At 54.7% G+C, this 13,527-nt stretch overlaps 1 protein-coding gene across 1 annotated transcript in view; it reads left to right on the top strand.

The window, feature by feature from the left end:
* The window catches only part of AXL (AXL receptor tyrosine kinase), a 43,252-nt gene that overhangs the window by 3,252 nt on the left and 26,473 nt on the right, over positions 1 to 13,527 (top strand). The window contains exons 5-8 of the mRNA XM_075537744.1: positions 3,961 to 4,041; positions 4,184 to 4,299; positions 12,684 to 12,894; positions 13,161 to 13,300. Of these exons, the coding sequence (XP_075393859.1) occupies positions 3,961 to 4,041; positions 4,184 to 4,299; positions 12,684 to 12,894; positions 13,161 to 13,300 (548 nt within the window). The remainder of the gene's footprint in view (positions 1 to 3,960; positions 4,042 to 4,183; positions 4,300 to 12,683; positions 12,895 to 13,160; positions 13,301 to 13,527) is intronic.

Below are 13,527 nucleotides of genomic sequence, written 5' to 3'. Positions count from 1 at the left end.
TCCCCATTTCTCCTTCCGCCCCAGCCTTTTCCTCTCTCCCTATCTCTTCATCTTTCCCCCTTCTCTCTGTCTCTGTCTCTTTCCATCTCTCCCCTATCTCTCTGTTTTTCTCACCGTTTCTGTCCTCTCTCTCTCTCTCTCTCTGTCTGTCTCTCTGTCTCTCCCCATCTCTTTCTGTCTGTCTGTCCTCCTCTCTCTCTCTCTCTCTCTCTCTCTCTCTCTCTCTCTCTCTCTCTCTCTCTCTCTCTCTCTCTCTCTCTCTGTCTCTCTGTCTCTCCCCATCTCTTTCTGTCTGTCTGTTCCTTTTCTCTCCAGTCACCCAGGCCTCTCTCTGAATGGAATTCTTTGTCCTGAAAGTCTTCCAAATTGCTCCATGGCCTAAGTGTGTGTGGGCCTGGTGACTGTCAACCTTTGACCCCGAGTTGGACACTGGAACCAACGGTGTCCTCTTCTTCCCCACTCGACCTGTCCATCTTGGAGGGGGGCAGCCTTGGTCAAGGGGAGGATGGCCAGCCCAGCTACCACCCCCACCCCAGGCTAAAGCAGAGAGCTCAAAGCAGGAAGAGACAGCAGGTGGAGGGTGGAGGGACGGAGTGGATGATGCACAGAGGTGGGCTCGGATGGGAGAAGAGGACAGGGTAGCTGGGGAGAAGGGAGGGGATCCTCAGCACCCCAAAGGGAGCATCTCCCGGCTGTGGCTCAGACAGGCTGCCCCTCATCCAGGGAGCAGAGGTAGTGGGGGAGTTCCATGGGAGCCCACTTCCTGCTGGGAGAGGAGGGGACTGGGGCTGGGTACAGAGAGGGGCCCACATTCCCAGCATTCCGGGGGCACTGAGTGGGCAAGTTAGCGGTGAGCTTGTCAGCCCCTACAGGGGTGACTCAGGCTCATGGCTCGAGTGGCCAGGGTGGGGATGGGTCTGGGACCTGAGTCAGCCTGACAACACGTCCAGTCCATCCCCCCATGCCCAGAGGGGGCAGTGACAGGGGACAGTCCCTCCCACCTCCCATCTCAGGGAAGGAAAATGAGGGTACAAGTGGGACAGCTTGTGTCTCAGGGTGGGGGTTGCTGGTGGGGAGGTGTACGCGGGTCCCTGTGGGCCTGTTTCAGCCTGCTCCTCAGTATCGCTCTCTGTGTGAGGCTGGACTGTCCTAGGGGCTGGCATCCAGTATCGCTCTCTGTGTGAGGCTGGACTGTCCTAGGGGCTGGCATCTGTGGAAGGCTGTGCGTGTGTAGTCCACAGCGTGTGTTTTCCTGCTCTGCCCACTTCACGCTCTGCACCAGGGTCAACCAGCCTGTGTGTGCCCCTCTTGGGGGAGGGGGGTGCATGTGTGTTCTCGCTATGACTCACTGTGTGAGGGTGGAGGGAGCGTGTGTGTGTGTGTGTGTATGTGGTTGTCCCAGCACCTGCTGCCTCGTGTACACGTGTGTGTCTTTGTGGACACGGGTGTCCTTGGGTGTGTGTCACTAGTCACTCTCCGTTTTGGTGACACCACCAGCCCTAAGGCGTGCGCAGCTTCGTGAGAGCCGTCCCCGCGGCGGCGTGTTTGTACTACTGATGTGGCCCCGTGTGATTCCATGTGATTCACGAGGGAGGGAGAGACCATGTCAGGATTTCCTCAGTCTGTGCGCATCTGTCCCTCTCTCTGGTTCAGGGCGTGCCTCTCTCTCTCCTTCCAGCCCCCTCATTCCTTTGGAAAAGCGTGGGGGGTGGGACAGCGAGGGGAGCGGGGCTAGAGTGGGCGGGACATCTGCGATGGCTTCTAGCCAGAGGAGAGCCCTTGGGGTGGGGGTGGGGGGAGATCCCAAGCCCCCTGCCCCTCCTCATCCCTCCATCTAGATTCCTGGCTCTTGGTCCCAACTCCCCCATCCCCCTCGGAGCCGGCCAGTGCGCGGGAAGGGGGTTCCAGCCGGAAGTGCCCCGGGAGGGGGGCGCTGTGACTCACATGGCGCAGGAATCCTGTGGTTGAACCTGGACCTGCTCCCCGCGCTCCAGAGCCCCCGCCTGCCCCTCAGGCTCTTCTGGGGTGGGGGGGGGGCCAGGGGGGACGGGACTGGCTCAGACTTAAGGGTGACCTTAAGTGGGAGGGATGAGAGGGCCAAGTGCCAGGTTGCTGGACACAAACCGGGCTCCCTGCCCCCTCTCCGTCTGGCCGAGAGGGGACAGTCCCAGCGTCCCTCCCCCGGGCTGAGGGGGCTGCGCGGGCCACCTGACCTTGGCTTGGACGAGCTGGCGGGAGCTTGGCTTGACGAGCGGAGGAGCTTCCCTGCCCACCCCCTTCTGGCGGAGGCCAGTGCCCCCCCCCTTTTGCTGACGCAGAAAGGGAAACTTTGTGCCTTTGCAGGGACACTCTCGGAGCTGTCCCTCCCCCGCGGGTGGTGGTGGGAACCGGGCACCGAGGGACCAACACGCAGACAGCTCTGGGCGCACGCACTGGAGGCCTCCACTGCCCACAACGAAAACACACACACACACACACACACACACACACACGACAAACAACAACAAAACCACGGTTGTAGAAGCCATTCCAAGTCTCTAGTGACGCAGCCGCAGAACTGCTCCGCAGTTTTACGCACAAGATTTTCCCAGGAGCTTGGTTGCTAGGGGTTACCCACTGGTCAGCAGTTCGAAACCGCCAGCCGCTCTGTGGCAGGAAAAAACGAGTTTCTATTCCCACCGTCACAGTGTGGGAAACACACAGGGATAGTTCTACCCTGTCCTACAGGGTTGCTGTGCATCAGCAGGTTTGTTTGTAGTTAGATGGCAGCGTCTTTCTCCCCAGGGAACCCCACGTGGGTTGCCAGCGCTGACCTTGAAGTTAGCAGCAGAGGGCTTCACTGCCGCATGACCGGTGGAAACGCATACGCCCTGTACAGAAACACACAAGAGAACTGCTCTTTACAGAGCAGAGAGCCTCAGCTTTCTACCTTGGAGCGGCTGGTGGTTTGGAACTCCTGACCTTGCGGTTGCCCGCCCAATGCATAACCCACTATGCCACCAGGACTCCTCGAGGTTACAACCAAACCCCACCCCCCAAAAAGAACCCTGCCATGAAGTTGTTGCTGACTTATTGAGACCCCGTGGGCTTCTGAAGCTGTAAATCTGTCTGCCGAGGAGCTGCTGCTGGTTTTGAACTGGGAACCTTGAGGTGCACAGCCAATACTTGGCCCACTGTGCTAAATGTAAGAGGCCAAGGCATCGGCTTCCTGGAGCCCACAGCCCCGTCTTGAACGAGAACGAGCTAACTCGCGTGAGAAGTTCGCAGAGTTGAAGAGAAGCCGAGTTGTGGACTAGGGGGCTAGTGACTGTCCAGGTGGTGAATGCCTAACACACACACACACACACACAGAGAAGGTGGGAGCAGGGACCCTGTGGGGGGACACCCATGGGAAGGGGGTTCCAGTGTAAAGGTGCAGAGGTCCCCAGGTCAGACTGCCCTTACCGCCTTCCGGAAGCCCTGGAGCTGGGCACACTAGATGGGACAGGGCATGGTGGGAACCGAGCTCACCAAGGCACCAACACCCCCTCTACCTGTCCACACCCTGACCCTGAAGGGCCCGCCTGTTCAGGTGTGTCTGTGTGTGTGTTAGGTGAACGCGCCTCAGTATGTGTGGCGGTGTGTCGGTCTGTGCATGTGTGTTATCGGTTACCCATGTGGGTGGGTGGGTGTGGTTGAGTGTAAACGTGTGCATCCCTGTGTGTGTGGCTGTGTGTTATGATTCTCTGTGTCTCGTGGATGTGGGTGTGTCTATGTATGTGTGTGTACATAGAGTTAGGACTGGCGTTGTGTGTGGGGGTAGAGGTTTGTGTGTGCTTATAACGCATTATCCTTGATTTCCTCTCCCTCTTCCAGCAAGTGTGCATGGGGGTTGGGCTGGTCCCGGTTGAGGTGGCCATGTGGGACTGGCCCCTGACATTCTTCCCTCTGATACTTAACTCCCATCATATGACACCCCAGGCCTGAACAAGACATCCTCCTTCTCCTGTGAAGCCCATAATGCCAAGGGTGTCACCACATCCCGGACAGCCACCATCACAGGTAATGGAAGACAGGACAAGCGGTGCGGCTGAGAGACCAATGCCAGAGAGCAGGAGGAGCTGGACTGGGGGCAGAAGGCAAGTTGGGGGCTCTGGGATAAGCACCCCCCCGCAAGTCAGTCTCTTTCCTCACCTGCCCACAGTGCTCCCCCAGAGGCCCAGAGACCTCCACCTGGTCTCCAGCTGGTCCACGGCACTGGAGGTGGCCTGGACCCCAGGCCTGAGCGGCATCTACCCGCTGACCCACTGCACTGTGCAGGTAAGACGTCGGGCTTCGCACACCTCACCCTCAGCCTCCTCCCACCCTCACCGACCCCTGGGAAACTGACCCTCCTTTGCTGGGAGGCAAAAGAGCCAGGGGTCCGTCCAGCCTCCACTACGGGCTGGCTGTGTGAGTCTGAGCAGGTGACTTGGCTCTCTAGGCCTCATTTTGCTCATCTCTAAGAGCCTCCAACGAGCAAATTCAAGTAATGGACGTAAAAGAGTAGCTGCGCTCCATCCACACTGTGGCCGCTGTGGCCAGGTGCCATGGAGTGGACACGGGCTCACAGCCACCCTGTGCACACAGAAGGAAACGCTGCCTGGTCCTGCGCCAGCCCCACAGCTGTTCTTATGTTGGAACCCATGGTTACAGCCGCTGTGCCCATCACCTTGTGTGTGTGTGTGTGAGGGGGGTCTCCTTTCCTCACTGCCCCTCTGCTGTACCAAGCACGAGGTCCTTCTCCGGGGACTGGTCTCTCCTGACAGCTTTGTCCAAAGTCTGTCAGACGGGGTCTCTCCATCGGGCCTCTAAGGAGCCCTCTGGTCGTACTTCTTCCAAGACAGGTGTATTTGTGCTTTTAGCAAGTCCATGGAACGTCCCATCTTCTTAGACAGCTCCACAGTTCAAATGCATCGATTCTTCTTCGGTCTCCCTGATCCAGTGTCCAGCGTTTGCCTCCTAGGCACGTGAAAGTGGAGACTTTGTATCGTTTTCGGTATGAGCAATAGAGAGAGGCACAAAGGCCTGTGGTTCGATGCCACCAGCGGTTCCGTAGACAAGAGACGAGGCAGGTGGCTTCTGCAGAGGTGCACAGCCATGGAAGTTGGGTCGCGCTGTGAGTTCAACTCAGCTCAATGGCAGTAGGTTCAATTTGGCTTTTTGCCCCTCAATTTGTGCTGGCTTTATTTGGTTTTAATGTTTATGTGTTTATTTGGTTATTGTTAAAAGGGGCTCTTACAACGCTTATTAGAACAAAAACATAGTGTTGAGAACGAGGGGGGTCGGAGCAGAGACCCGAAGTCCATCTGTAGACAATGGGACATCCTCTCACAGAAGGATCACAAAAAAGGCATGAGTCAACCAGGGCGCAGTATAGCTCCAATGAAACACACAATATTCTCCTGGTTCCTTGAGGCTGCCTCACCCCCCACTACCATGACCCCAGTGCTGCTTCTCATTCTGGATTCCCTGTGTCGAGAGCGCTTGCCTGTACCAGTGTACCTGCTCCGGTCTAGCCAGATAGTTGAGTGAGAACTGGGGTCCTGATAGTAGGCGGTAGGGGCGGGATTACATAACTACTAGAGGAATGTTGTGTGTTCCGTCGGTCCTGTGCTGCACTCTGTCTGACTCGTTCCTTTCTTGTGACCCTTCTGTGAGGGAATGTCCAATTGTCTCCAGATGGGCTTTGGGTCTCCACTCCGACCCCCCTCGCCTGCATTGGTATCTATTTACCTGGGGTCTTCGGATGCCTCTCGAGGCTGGCTTCCTAATGGAATGCCGTGCTCGTGGGCAATATCAAGGTCTACGACCTTGGTAACCCCTCCGGGTGGTGGTGTGCCTACCTGCTATTTCAAAGGGGGAAAAGAGAGCGTTTGGGTTGAAGGTTAAAGATTCAGGATGATAGGATCTTGTGTGGGTTTTCCTCTAGTCTCACCTGACACAGGAAGTCTGGACTCGGTCCGAGGGTTTGAATGCTGTACTGAGTTTTCCCTCTGGTTCTATCAAGGTCCATCTCCCATGGCCCTGATCAGAATGGTTAGTAGTGACAGAACCGGCCACCATCTAGTGCTTGTGGTCTTAGGGTGGATGAGGCCCTGGCATTCGTGATGTTGCCTGTATTCTCCCAAGAGACGGAGCCAAGGGAGCCCTGCAGGCAGCAGGGCCCTGTTTTGTCTGCGTCTTCACTGGGTGCCCAGGGCCACTTGCTTCTTTGAGAATAATAAGTCCAACCCCTTATTCTCCCTTGCACCTTCCCCATCCCATCCTAACCCCACTCCTCTGTCCCCCTCCCTCTGTCTTGACCTACCACATATGAGTCCTCACCCCTCTACATCATCCCTCTCTGGGGGTGGGTCTGTCTCTCCCCCCAGGTTGTCAGTCACCCAGGGGCCTCTGTAGCACCCAGCACAGGCCAAACAGAAAGTAGCCATGTTTGGTGTAAGAACACCAGGCGCGTAAGGTATGCCGGCCCCAGCCTCTGCCCTGGGGACATTGGTTCTACTCCCGTTGGGAAAACCAAACGGGCCATGAGTCACAAGTTAGTAAATGCAAGGCCCAGTTCTGGACTGGGGTTCTGTGTGCTTCCAGAGTTGGGGGTGAGGCTGGGAGTGGTGTGGGTGGGAACGCAGCCTGGGATAGGAGATGAGGGTAATTAATGAGGAGTCGTTTTTATTGAGTGTTAATTGCATGTGCTGGGCCTTGGCAGCCCTGTCAGGTTAAAAACAAGGTCTTAAAGCCACCCATGAGCCACTCCAAGGGGGAAAGAGAGGGCTGTCTGCTCCTGGACAGAAGTAGAGTCTCCGAAACCCTGGATGAGGCTGCTTTGAGTCGATTCCGTTGGCAGTGGGTTGTGGGTTCGGGGTTTCGGTCCAGCCTTGGCGTTACAGTGCCACAGGCACCAGCCACCTCGAGTGTCTTCAAGGTAGGATCTACTGATGGCCCCCTTTTCCAGATCTAGAAACTGAGGCTCAGGGTCGAAGCCCAGAAGTGGCAGAGGTCAGGTTCGAACCCTTATCCCACCAAGCCGCCACAGTGCTCGCAAGCAACCACCTTAGAAGCCAGCAGGAGCTCATGCTCAGTTAGGCTGGAGCACTTCCGTCCCCCCCAGGCCCTCGACGCAGCCTTGTCCGTTCCAGGCGGTACCAGCTGTTAGTCTCCAGGTGCTCAGGGTTAGGAATGAGGCTCAGAGAGGGAAAGTGACTAGGAAGGAGTGAGCCTGAGAGTCAAGGGGAGAGGTCAAGCCCCATGTGAGAAACCTCAAATGCCAAGGGCAGGCATCAGCGCCCCCCTCCACCCATAAGCAACCAGGAAAACAGAAGTGGGTCTTCCTTCTGCTGGTCTCGCTTCCTGCTGTGCACAGGCCGAGGGGCCTGCAGGGTTCGGACGGGAGGGTCACAGACTCCCAGGAAAAGAGAAGTAAGGGTGGGCTGGGGGAGGATGCTGAATGCACCCACCTCCCCTCTGTCCCTCTCCAGCTTCCCCTTTCCCTCTGTCCTGTGTGTCAAAGAGCAGGGCCCAAGACAACCTCAGCCCACTCTTCCGCCCGCTTCTTCCGTGGTCCCATGAGGCGACCTCTTCCCTCACAGAGCTGTGGGACCTTCTCTGAGCCTGGGTTTCCTCCATCTGTCTGAGGGGGTGCAAACAGAAATCGACCCCAGAGCGTGGCGGCGAGAGGTGAATGAGTAAATCCAGAAATCTGTTCCTGATCAGGCGTGGCGTGGTGTTGGCACTCAGGAAGTGCCAGCTGTGATTGGATATCATCCATTGCTCCATAGAAGGAGCCCTGGATGCTGGCTAAGCATTCAACCGCTAACTTCAAGGTCGGCAGTTCAAACCCACCAACCACTGGGCGGTAGAAAGCTGAGGCTGTCACCTCCCATTAAGATATAGAGCCTTAGAGACCCTATGGGGGAGGAGGGGGGCTCATGGCAAAGAAACGCTCAATAGCTGTGGGAATCGCTAAGTAGGATGTTTGTTTTTTTCACTGCTGATAAGATTCGACATTTAATTTTTGTTAAACCCTCCCCAGACATATACTTCTAAGTATTTGTTTGTTATTCATTTAAAATTAAATTTGCTAAAATGGATTTATTTCTATGGAGGGGACTTCAAAACACACTGTAATCATTGACTTTGTGTAAATGTTGTTCTTCGTGCTGCGTGTTATTTTTTTATGTTGGTTCCTGTCAGAGGCCTTGATTCGTTGGAATAAGCGCATGGAAGAATGAATGATCGTACAGACAATAAATAAATACAGGTTAAAAGGAGCCCTGGCGGAAGAGCGGTTATGCATTGGGCTGCTCACTGCAAGGCGAGCAGTTCAAGGCCACCAGCGGCCCCTCGGGAGAAAAGCGGGTCTGTCTCTTTCATCACAATCTCAGAAACTCACCAGGGCAGTTCTACCCTGTCCTATAGAGTTGCTATAAGTCAGCATAGCCCCGATGGCAGTGAGAGAAAAGGTTTGTTTTAAAAAGAACCTTCGCTGTTCACATTATGGTGGGCAAAGTAGCTTGCCTACCTTTGGCTATGAAGCATCAAGCCCTGCCAAGCAGAGACTCTTTGACCCCGTTTTAGAGACAGAACCCAAGACCCAGAGATGCTAAGCCACTCACCTTAGGTCACACAGCAAATAAGTGGCCAAGCCAGAACTCAAGGGATCTGGTTTTAGAACCGACACCCATAGACAGTGAACTCTGCTCCAACACACTGTGTGGCAGTGAGGTTGGGGCCTTCTGGATGTGTGGTGATGAGGTTGGGGTCTCTCAGGTGAAAGTGAGGCCCCGAGCAACAACAACCTGCAATTGTGTAGCTGTAAGTTGTGTGACCAGGATGGCTTTGGCTCCATGCAACAAAGCTGCGTCCCCAGCCATGGCCCACTCCATCCTGAAAGTGTCATTCCTGGGACCCAAGACCGTGTGTGAGCCTGTGCCTCTGAGTTGGAGACTTGTGGGTAGGCAAATACACACACACACAAAATGGCAAATAGTATACACACTCTTCCTAGCACCTGGGTTAAGCCAACCCTGTGAAGAGGGAGCCCATTTTACAGATGAGGAAACAAAGGCACAGAACTGGGCAAAAAGTGGGCCGAGGCTGGATAAGAACACAGACTCCAGAATCCATTCTCAAGCACTAAGCTCATGCTCCCGGGTGCCTCTCCAGACAGAAACAAAAGCCAAACCACACTGGTCCCGCATCAATGGGCAAAGAACCCTCTATAGAGTTTCAGAAGAGCCGTGTTGGCATAGTGGTTGCGTGTTGGGCTGCTAACCACAAGGTCAATGGTTCAAAACCACCATCTAGCTGCTCTTCAGGAGAACGGCAGGGCTTTCTACTTCTGTGAAGAGTTAGAGTCTTGGAAACCCATAAGGTCAGTTCTCCCCTGTCCTATAGGGGCACTAAGAGTCAGCATTGACTAGATGACCTTGAGTTGTTTTTTGTTTGTTTGTTTTGTTTTTTGGTACACGGTTTCTGAGATTATAACTCTTCACAGGAGCAGACAGCCTCATCTTTCTCCCTCAGAGTGGCTGGGAGGGTTGAACTGCCAACCTTGCGCTTAGCAGGTCTCTACTTAACCCACTGTGCCACCAGGGCCCTCCTCTCTGGACAGATGGGCCTCACCGCGGTTGTTAGTGATGTGTTCGTCCGACTGCACATGCTCGCCAGCAGCTGGAGGGGAACCTCAGGGGTCACGAGTTGGGCTGTCACCGCAAGGTCAGCAGTTCGAATCCACCAACCACTCTGTGGGAGAAAGATGAGGCTGTCTGTTTCCATCAAGACTCACAGCCTCAGAAATCCCCAGGGGCCGCTTTACTCTGTCCTACAGGGTGACTGTGAGTGGCGTCTGACTCGAGGGCAGCGAGCAGGTAACCATCTGTAGAGCAAAGGCTTTGGAGACAGAAAGGGGCTCAGGGCTCAGTTTCCTCGGGGACGGCCTGGTGGCATCGTTGGACCCGTGACTCCAGCTCCCCAGGTCTCAGTGGTCCCCTCTATATAATGGGGCTAATCACAGGACGCCACCACGCAGGGTCGCTATCGGGGGTCAGCAGCGTTCCCCCTCATAACGGGCTGAGGGTTCTGCTTCTCACACGGGTACACCCCCAAACCCAGTGGCTAAAGCCCCCTGCCCCCACCCCCAAGCCAAAAAGTTGGAGGTCAAACCCACCAGCAGTTGGCTTGGAGCCCCTGGTGGCGCTGTGGGTTGAGCACCGGGTGGCTGTCCACTCCCGGAAAGATTCAGCATCTCAGAAGTGCTAAGGAGCAGTGGGCTTCATCCGGGGTCTGTCAGGATTCACACAGCCTTGGAGATGGCTCAGAGGGTTGCTTTGGGTGGGAATTCCCACTTGATGGCAATGGGTCCGGTTGTTTTCCAATCGTATTATCCATGAGTTAGGCTGCTCCCCGCAAGGTCGGGAGTTTAAACCCACCCTCCTCTCTGTGGGGTAAAGATGAGGCTGTCTGCTGCCGTGGAGAACAACAGTCTCGGAAACGCCCGGGGGCAGGCTGACCCTGTCCTTCAGGGTTGCTATGAGCCGGAACAGAGTCAGGTGACAGTGAGTTTTTCTCTTGTTAGTCTTCTTACTCACCTGAGTAACCAGCTGCCCTCCACAGTGGTACTTCTCCACCTTCCTAATGTTACCACGACCCTTTCATACAGTTCCTCCTGTGGTGGTAACCCCCAAGCATAAAATTATTTTTGTTGCTGCTTCATCACTGTCACTTTGGTACTGTGATGAATTGTCGTGTAGATGTCTGACAGGCAGAATGTATTTTCATGGTGACAAATTGAACCTCATGAATGCAGAGTGAGGAATCACAAAAATAATGTGTAATTCTACATTGTGAAGTATATATTTCTAATGACAAATCAATGACATGTTGTCTTGAAGCATGGGGTAGCGTGGGTAACAGTCTTCATGCCGGCTACTCCTATGTGGGCGTATCTGCGTGTGGGCGGACCCGCCTGGATAGAGGAGCAGGGTCTCTGTTCCTAGGACCATCGGAGATAGGTGTTTTCCGATGCTCTTAGGTGACCAGGTTGAGAACCACTGTTCTAAGGCAAGATACAGAACCGGCCAGCCCAGAGGGCCTTAGACATTGCTTTTGCCCGGGACTGGATGTTGGATGTGGGGGACCCTGCCCTGTGTATTTCAACTCTAATCACCACAGCCCACCTGCCCCACGCCATGCCAGCCATCACGCATGTCAAGTGAAGCCCCTTTCACCTGTAAGCTGCCCTTCTCTGTCCCCATCACCTAGGACACACGGCAGTTGTTCTCCTTGCCCCCATTTTCTTCTCTTTCTTTTTCTCAATGAAATAATTGTTTTTATTCCATAGCCTTTGTACACTGAACAATTTTTTGTAACATTATGAGAACAATTTTGTTTTGATACTAAAAGCTAATATGAACCCTTCATAAAAGCCTCTGGCTCTTCTTTTTCTTCTTTATAATCATTTTATTAGGGGCTCATACAGCTCTTATCACAATCCATACATAAATCAATCATAAAAAGCACATTTGTACATTCGTTGCCCTCATCCTTTTCAAAACATTTGCACTCCACGTAAGCCCCTGGCATCAGCTCCTTATTTTTCCCCCTCCCTCCCTACTCCCCCTCCCTCATGAACCCTTGATAATTTATATATTATTATTTTGTCATATCTTACACTTTCTGACGTCTCCCTTCACCCACTTTTCCCCCAGAGAGGAGGTCACATGTAGATCCTTATAATTACCGGTAGTTCCCCCTCTCTACCCCACCCTCCCGGTATCGCCACTCTCACCACTGGTCCTAAAGGGATCATCCGTCTTAGATTCCCTGTGTTTCCAGTTCCTATCTGTACCAGTGTACATACTCTGGTCTAGCCAGATTTTTAAGGTAGAATTGGGATCATGGTAGTGCGGGGGAGGAAGCATTTAGGAACTAGAGGAAAGTTGTATGTTTCATTGTTGCTACATTGCACCCTGGCTGGCTAGTCTCCTCCCCGAAACCCTTCTGCAAGGAGATGTCCAGTGGCCTACAAATGGGTTTTAGGTCTCCACTCTGCACTCCCCCTCATTCACAATGATATATGCTTTTTTGTTCTTTGATGCCTGATACCTCATTCCTTCGGCACCTCGTAATCACACAGGCTGGTGTGCTTCTTCCATGTGGACTTTGTTGCTTCTCAGCTAGCTGGCCGCTTGTTTATCTTCAAGCCTTTAAGACCCCAGATGCTATATCTTTTGATAGCTGGGCACCATCAGCTTTCTTCACATTTGCTTATGCACCCATTTGTCTTCAGCGATCCTATGGGGAGGTGAGCACACAATGACATTTTTTTGCTCTTTGATGCCTGATAATTGATCCCTTCAGCAGCTTGTGATCACACATCTGCCCCCATTTTCCAGATGATGAAAACTGAGGCTCAGAGAGGGGGTACACCTTAACAGAAGAGGCTTTTACAAGTGGCGATGAGGCGTCGTTTGTGCTGCTGGGTAGTTTTCCTTGCTTTGCAAACCGTGGGCCTTTGTCGCACCGGTCAAGAGCTGGGACACTGCCCCCCTCCCAACTCCAGCCCCTTTGCAAAGTTTCAGAGTTGCACCACAAGGACGCTGCCATCGAGAGTGGTGCGGCTGCATCGTGGCCATGCTGTGCTCACACCCCTCCCCTGTCCTCAGGCTGTGCTTTCAGATGATGGCGTGGGCATCTGGCTGGGAGAACCAGACCCCCCTGAGGAGCCCCTCATCTTACAAGCCTCTGTGCCCCCGCACCAACTCCGCCTGGGCAGCCTCCGCCCGAATGCCCCGTATCACATCCGGGCGGCTTGTACCAGCAGCCAGGGCCCCTCTCCCTGGACCCACTGGCTCCCCGTGCAGACCCTCGAGGGAGGTAAGAAGGGGTAGGGAGGCTTGGCCTGCTACTCTGCTGGACTCTGGATCCAACCCCAGTACCCTATCTCACCCCAGGGCCTCAGTCTCCTACCTGCCCAGTCCCCGAACCCATAGCCCTGCCCGCTGCCTCTCCCTGGCCTCTCCCCTGGGCCTCAGTTCCTGGAAAGCCTACATATGTTTCCCTCCCTCTCCCTACTTCCTGGGACCCTGGAAGCCGGCCAGGAAAAGAGGTGGGGTTCCAGCTTCTCCTGCCTTCTCCTCCAGTGCCCCTGGGCCCGCCAGAGAACGTGAGCGCCGTGTTGAATGGGAGCCAGGCCCTCGTGCATTGGCAGAGACCAAGGGAGCCTCTGCAGGGTACCCTGTTAGGGTACCGGCTAGCCTATCGAGGCCAGGACACCCCCGAGGTGGGTGCTGCCAGTTGCGCTGGAGTGGGGCGAGGTGGGGAGGAGACGTTGGCCGGAACGGTTGCACAGGTTGGGTAGTTCACAGTCACACAAGTGCCCGAGAGAGCCTGATCTGGGGAGAGCCACATTCCCATGCTGGGAGAGCGGTCAGGGAGCGGGCTGAGGAGCCATTGAAAAAAACTTCCCCCCACGGTAGCCTTTGGCATGAATTCCATTTGGAATTCATG

The sequence above is a fragment of the Tenrec ecaudatus genome, chromosome 18 (assembly GCF_050624435.1).
Source record: "Tenrec ecaudatus isolate mTenEca1 chromosome 18, mTenEca1.hap1, whole genome shotgun sequence".
Classification (NCBI taxonomy): domain Eukaryota; kingdom Metazoa; phylum Chordata; class Mammalia; order Afrosoricida; family Tenrecidae; genus Tenrec; species Tenrec ecaudatus.
Note: the sequence above shows the minus strand (reverse complement) of the source record. Positions and strands in the feature narration are given on the sequence as shown.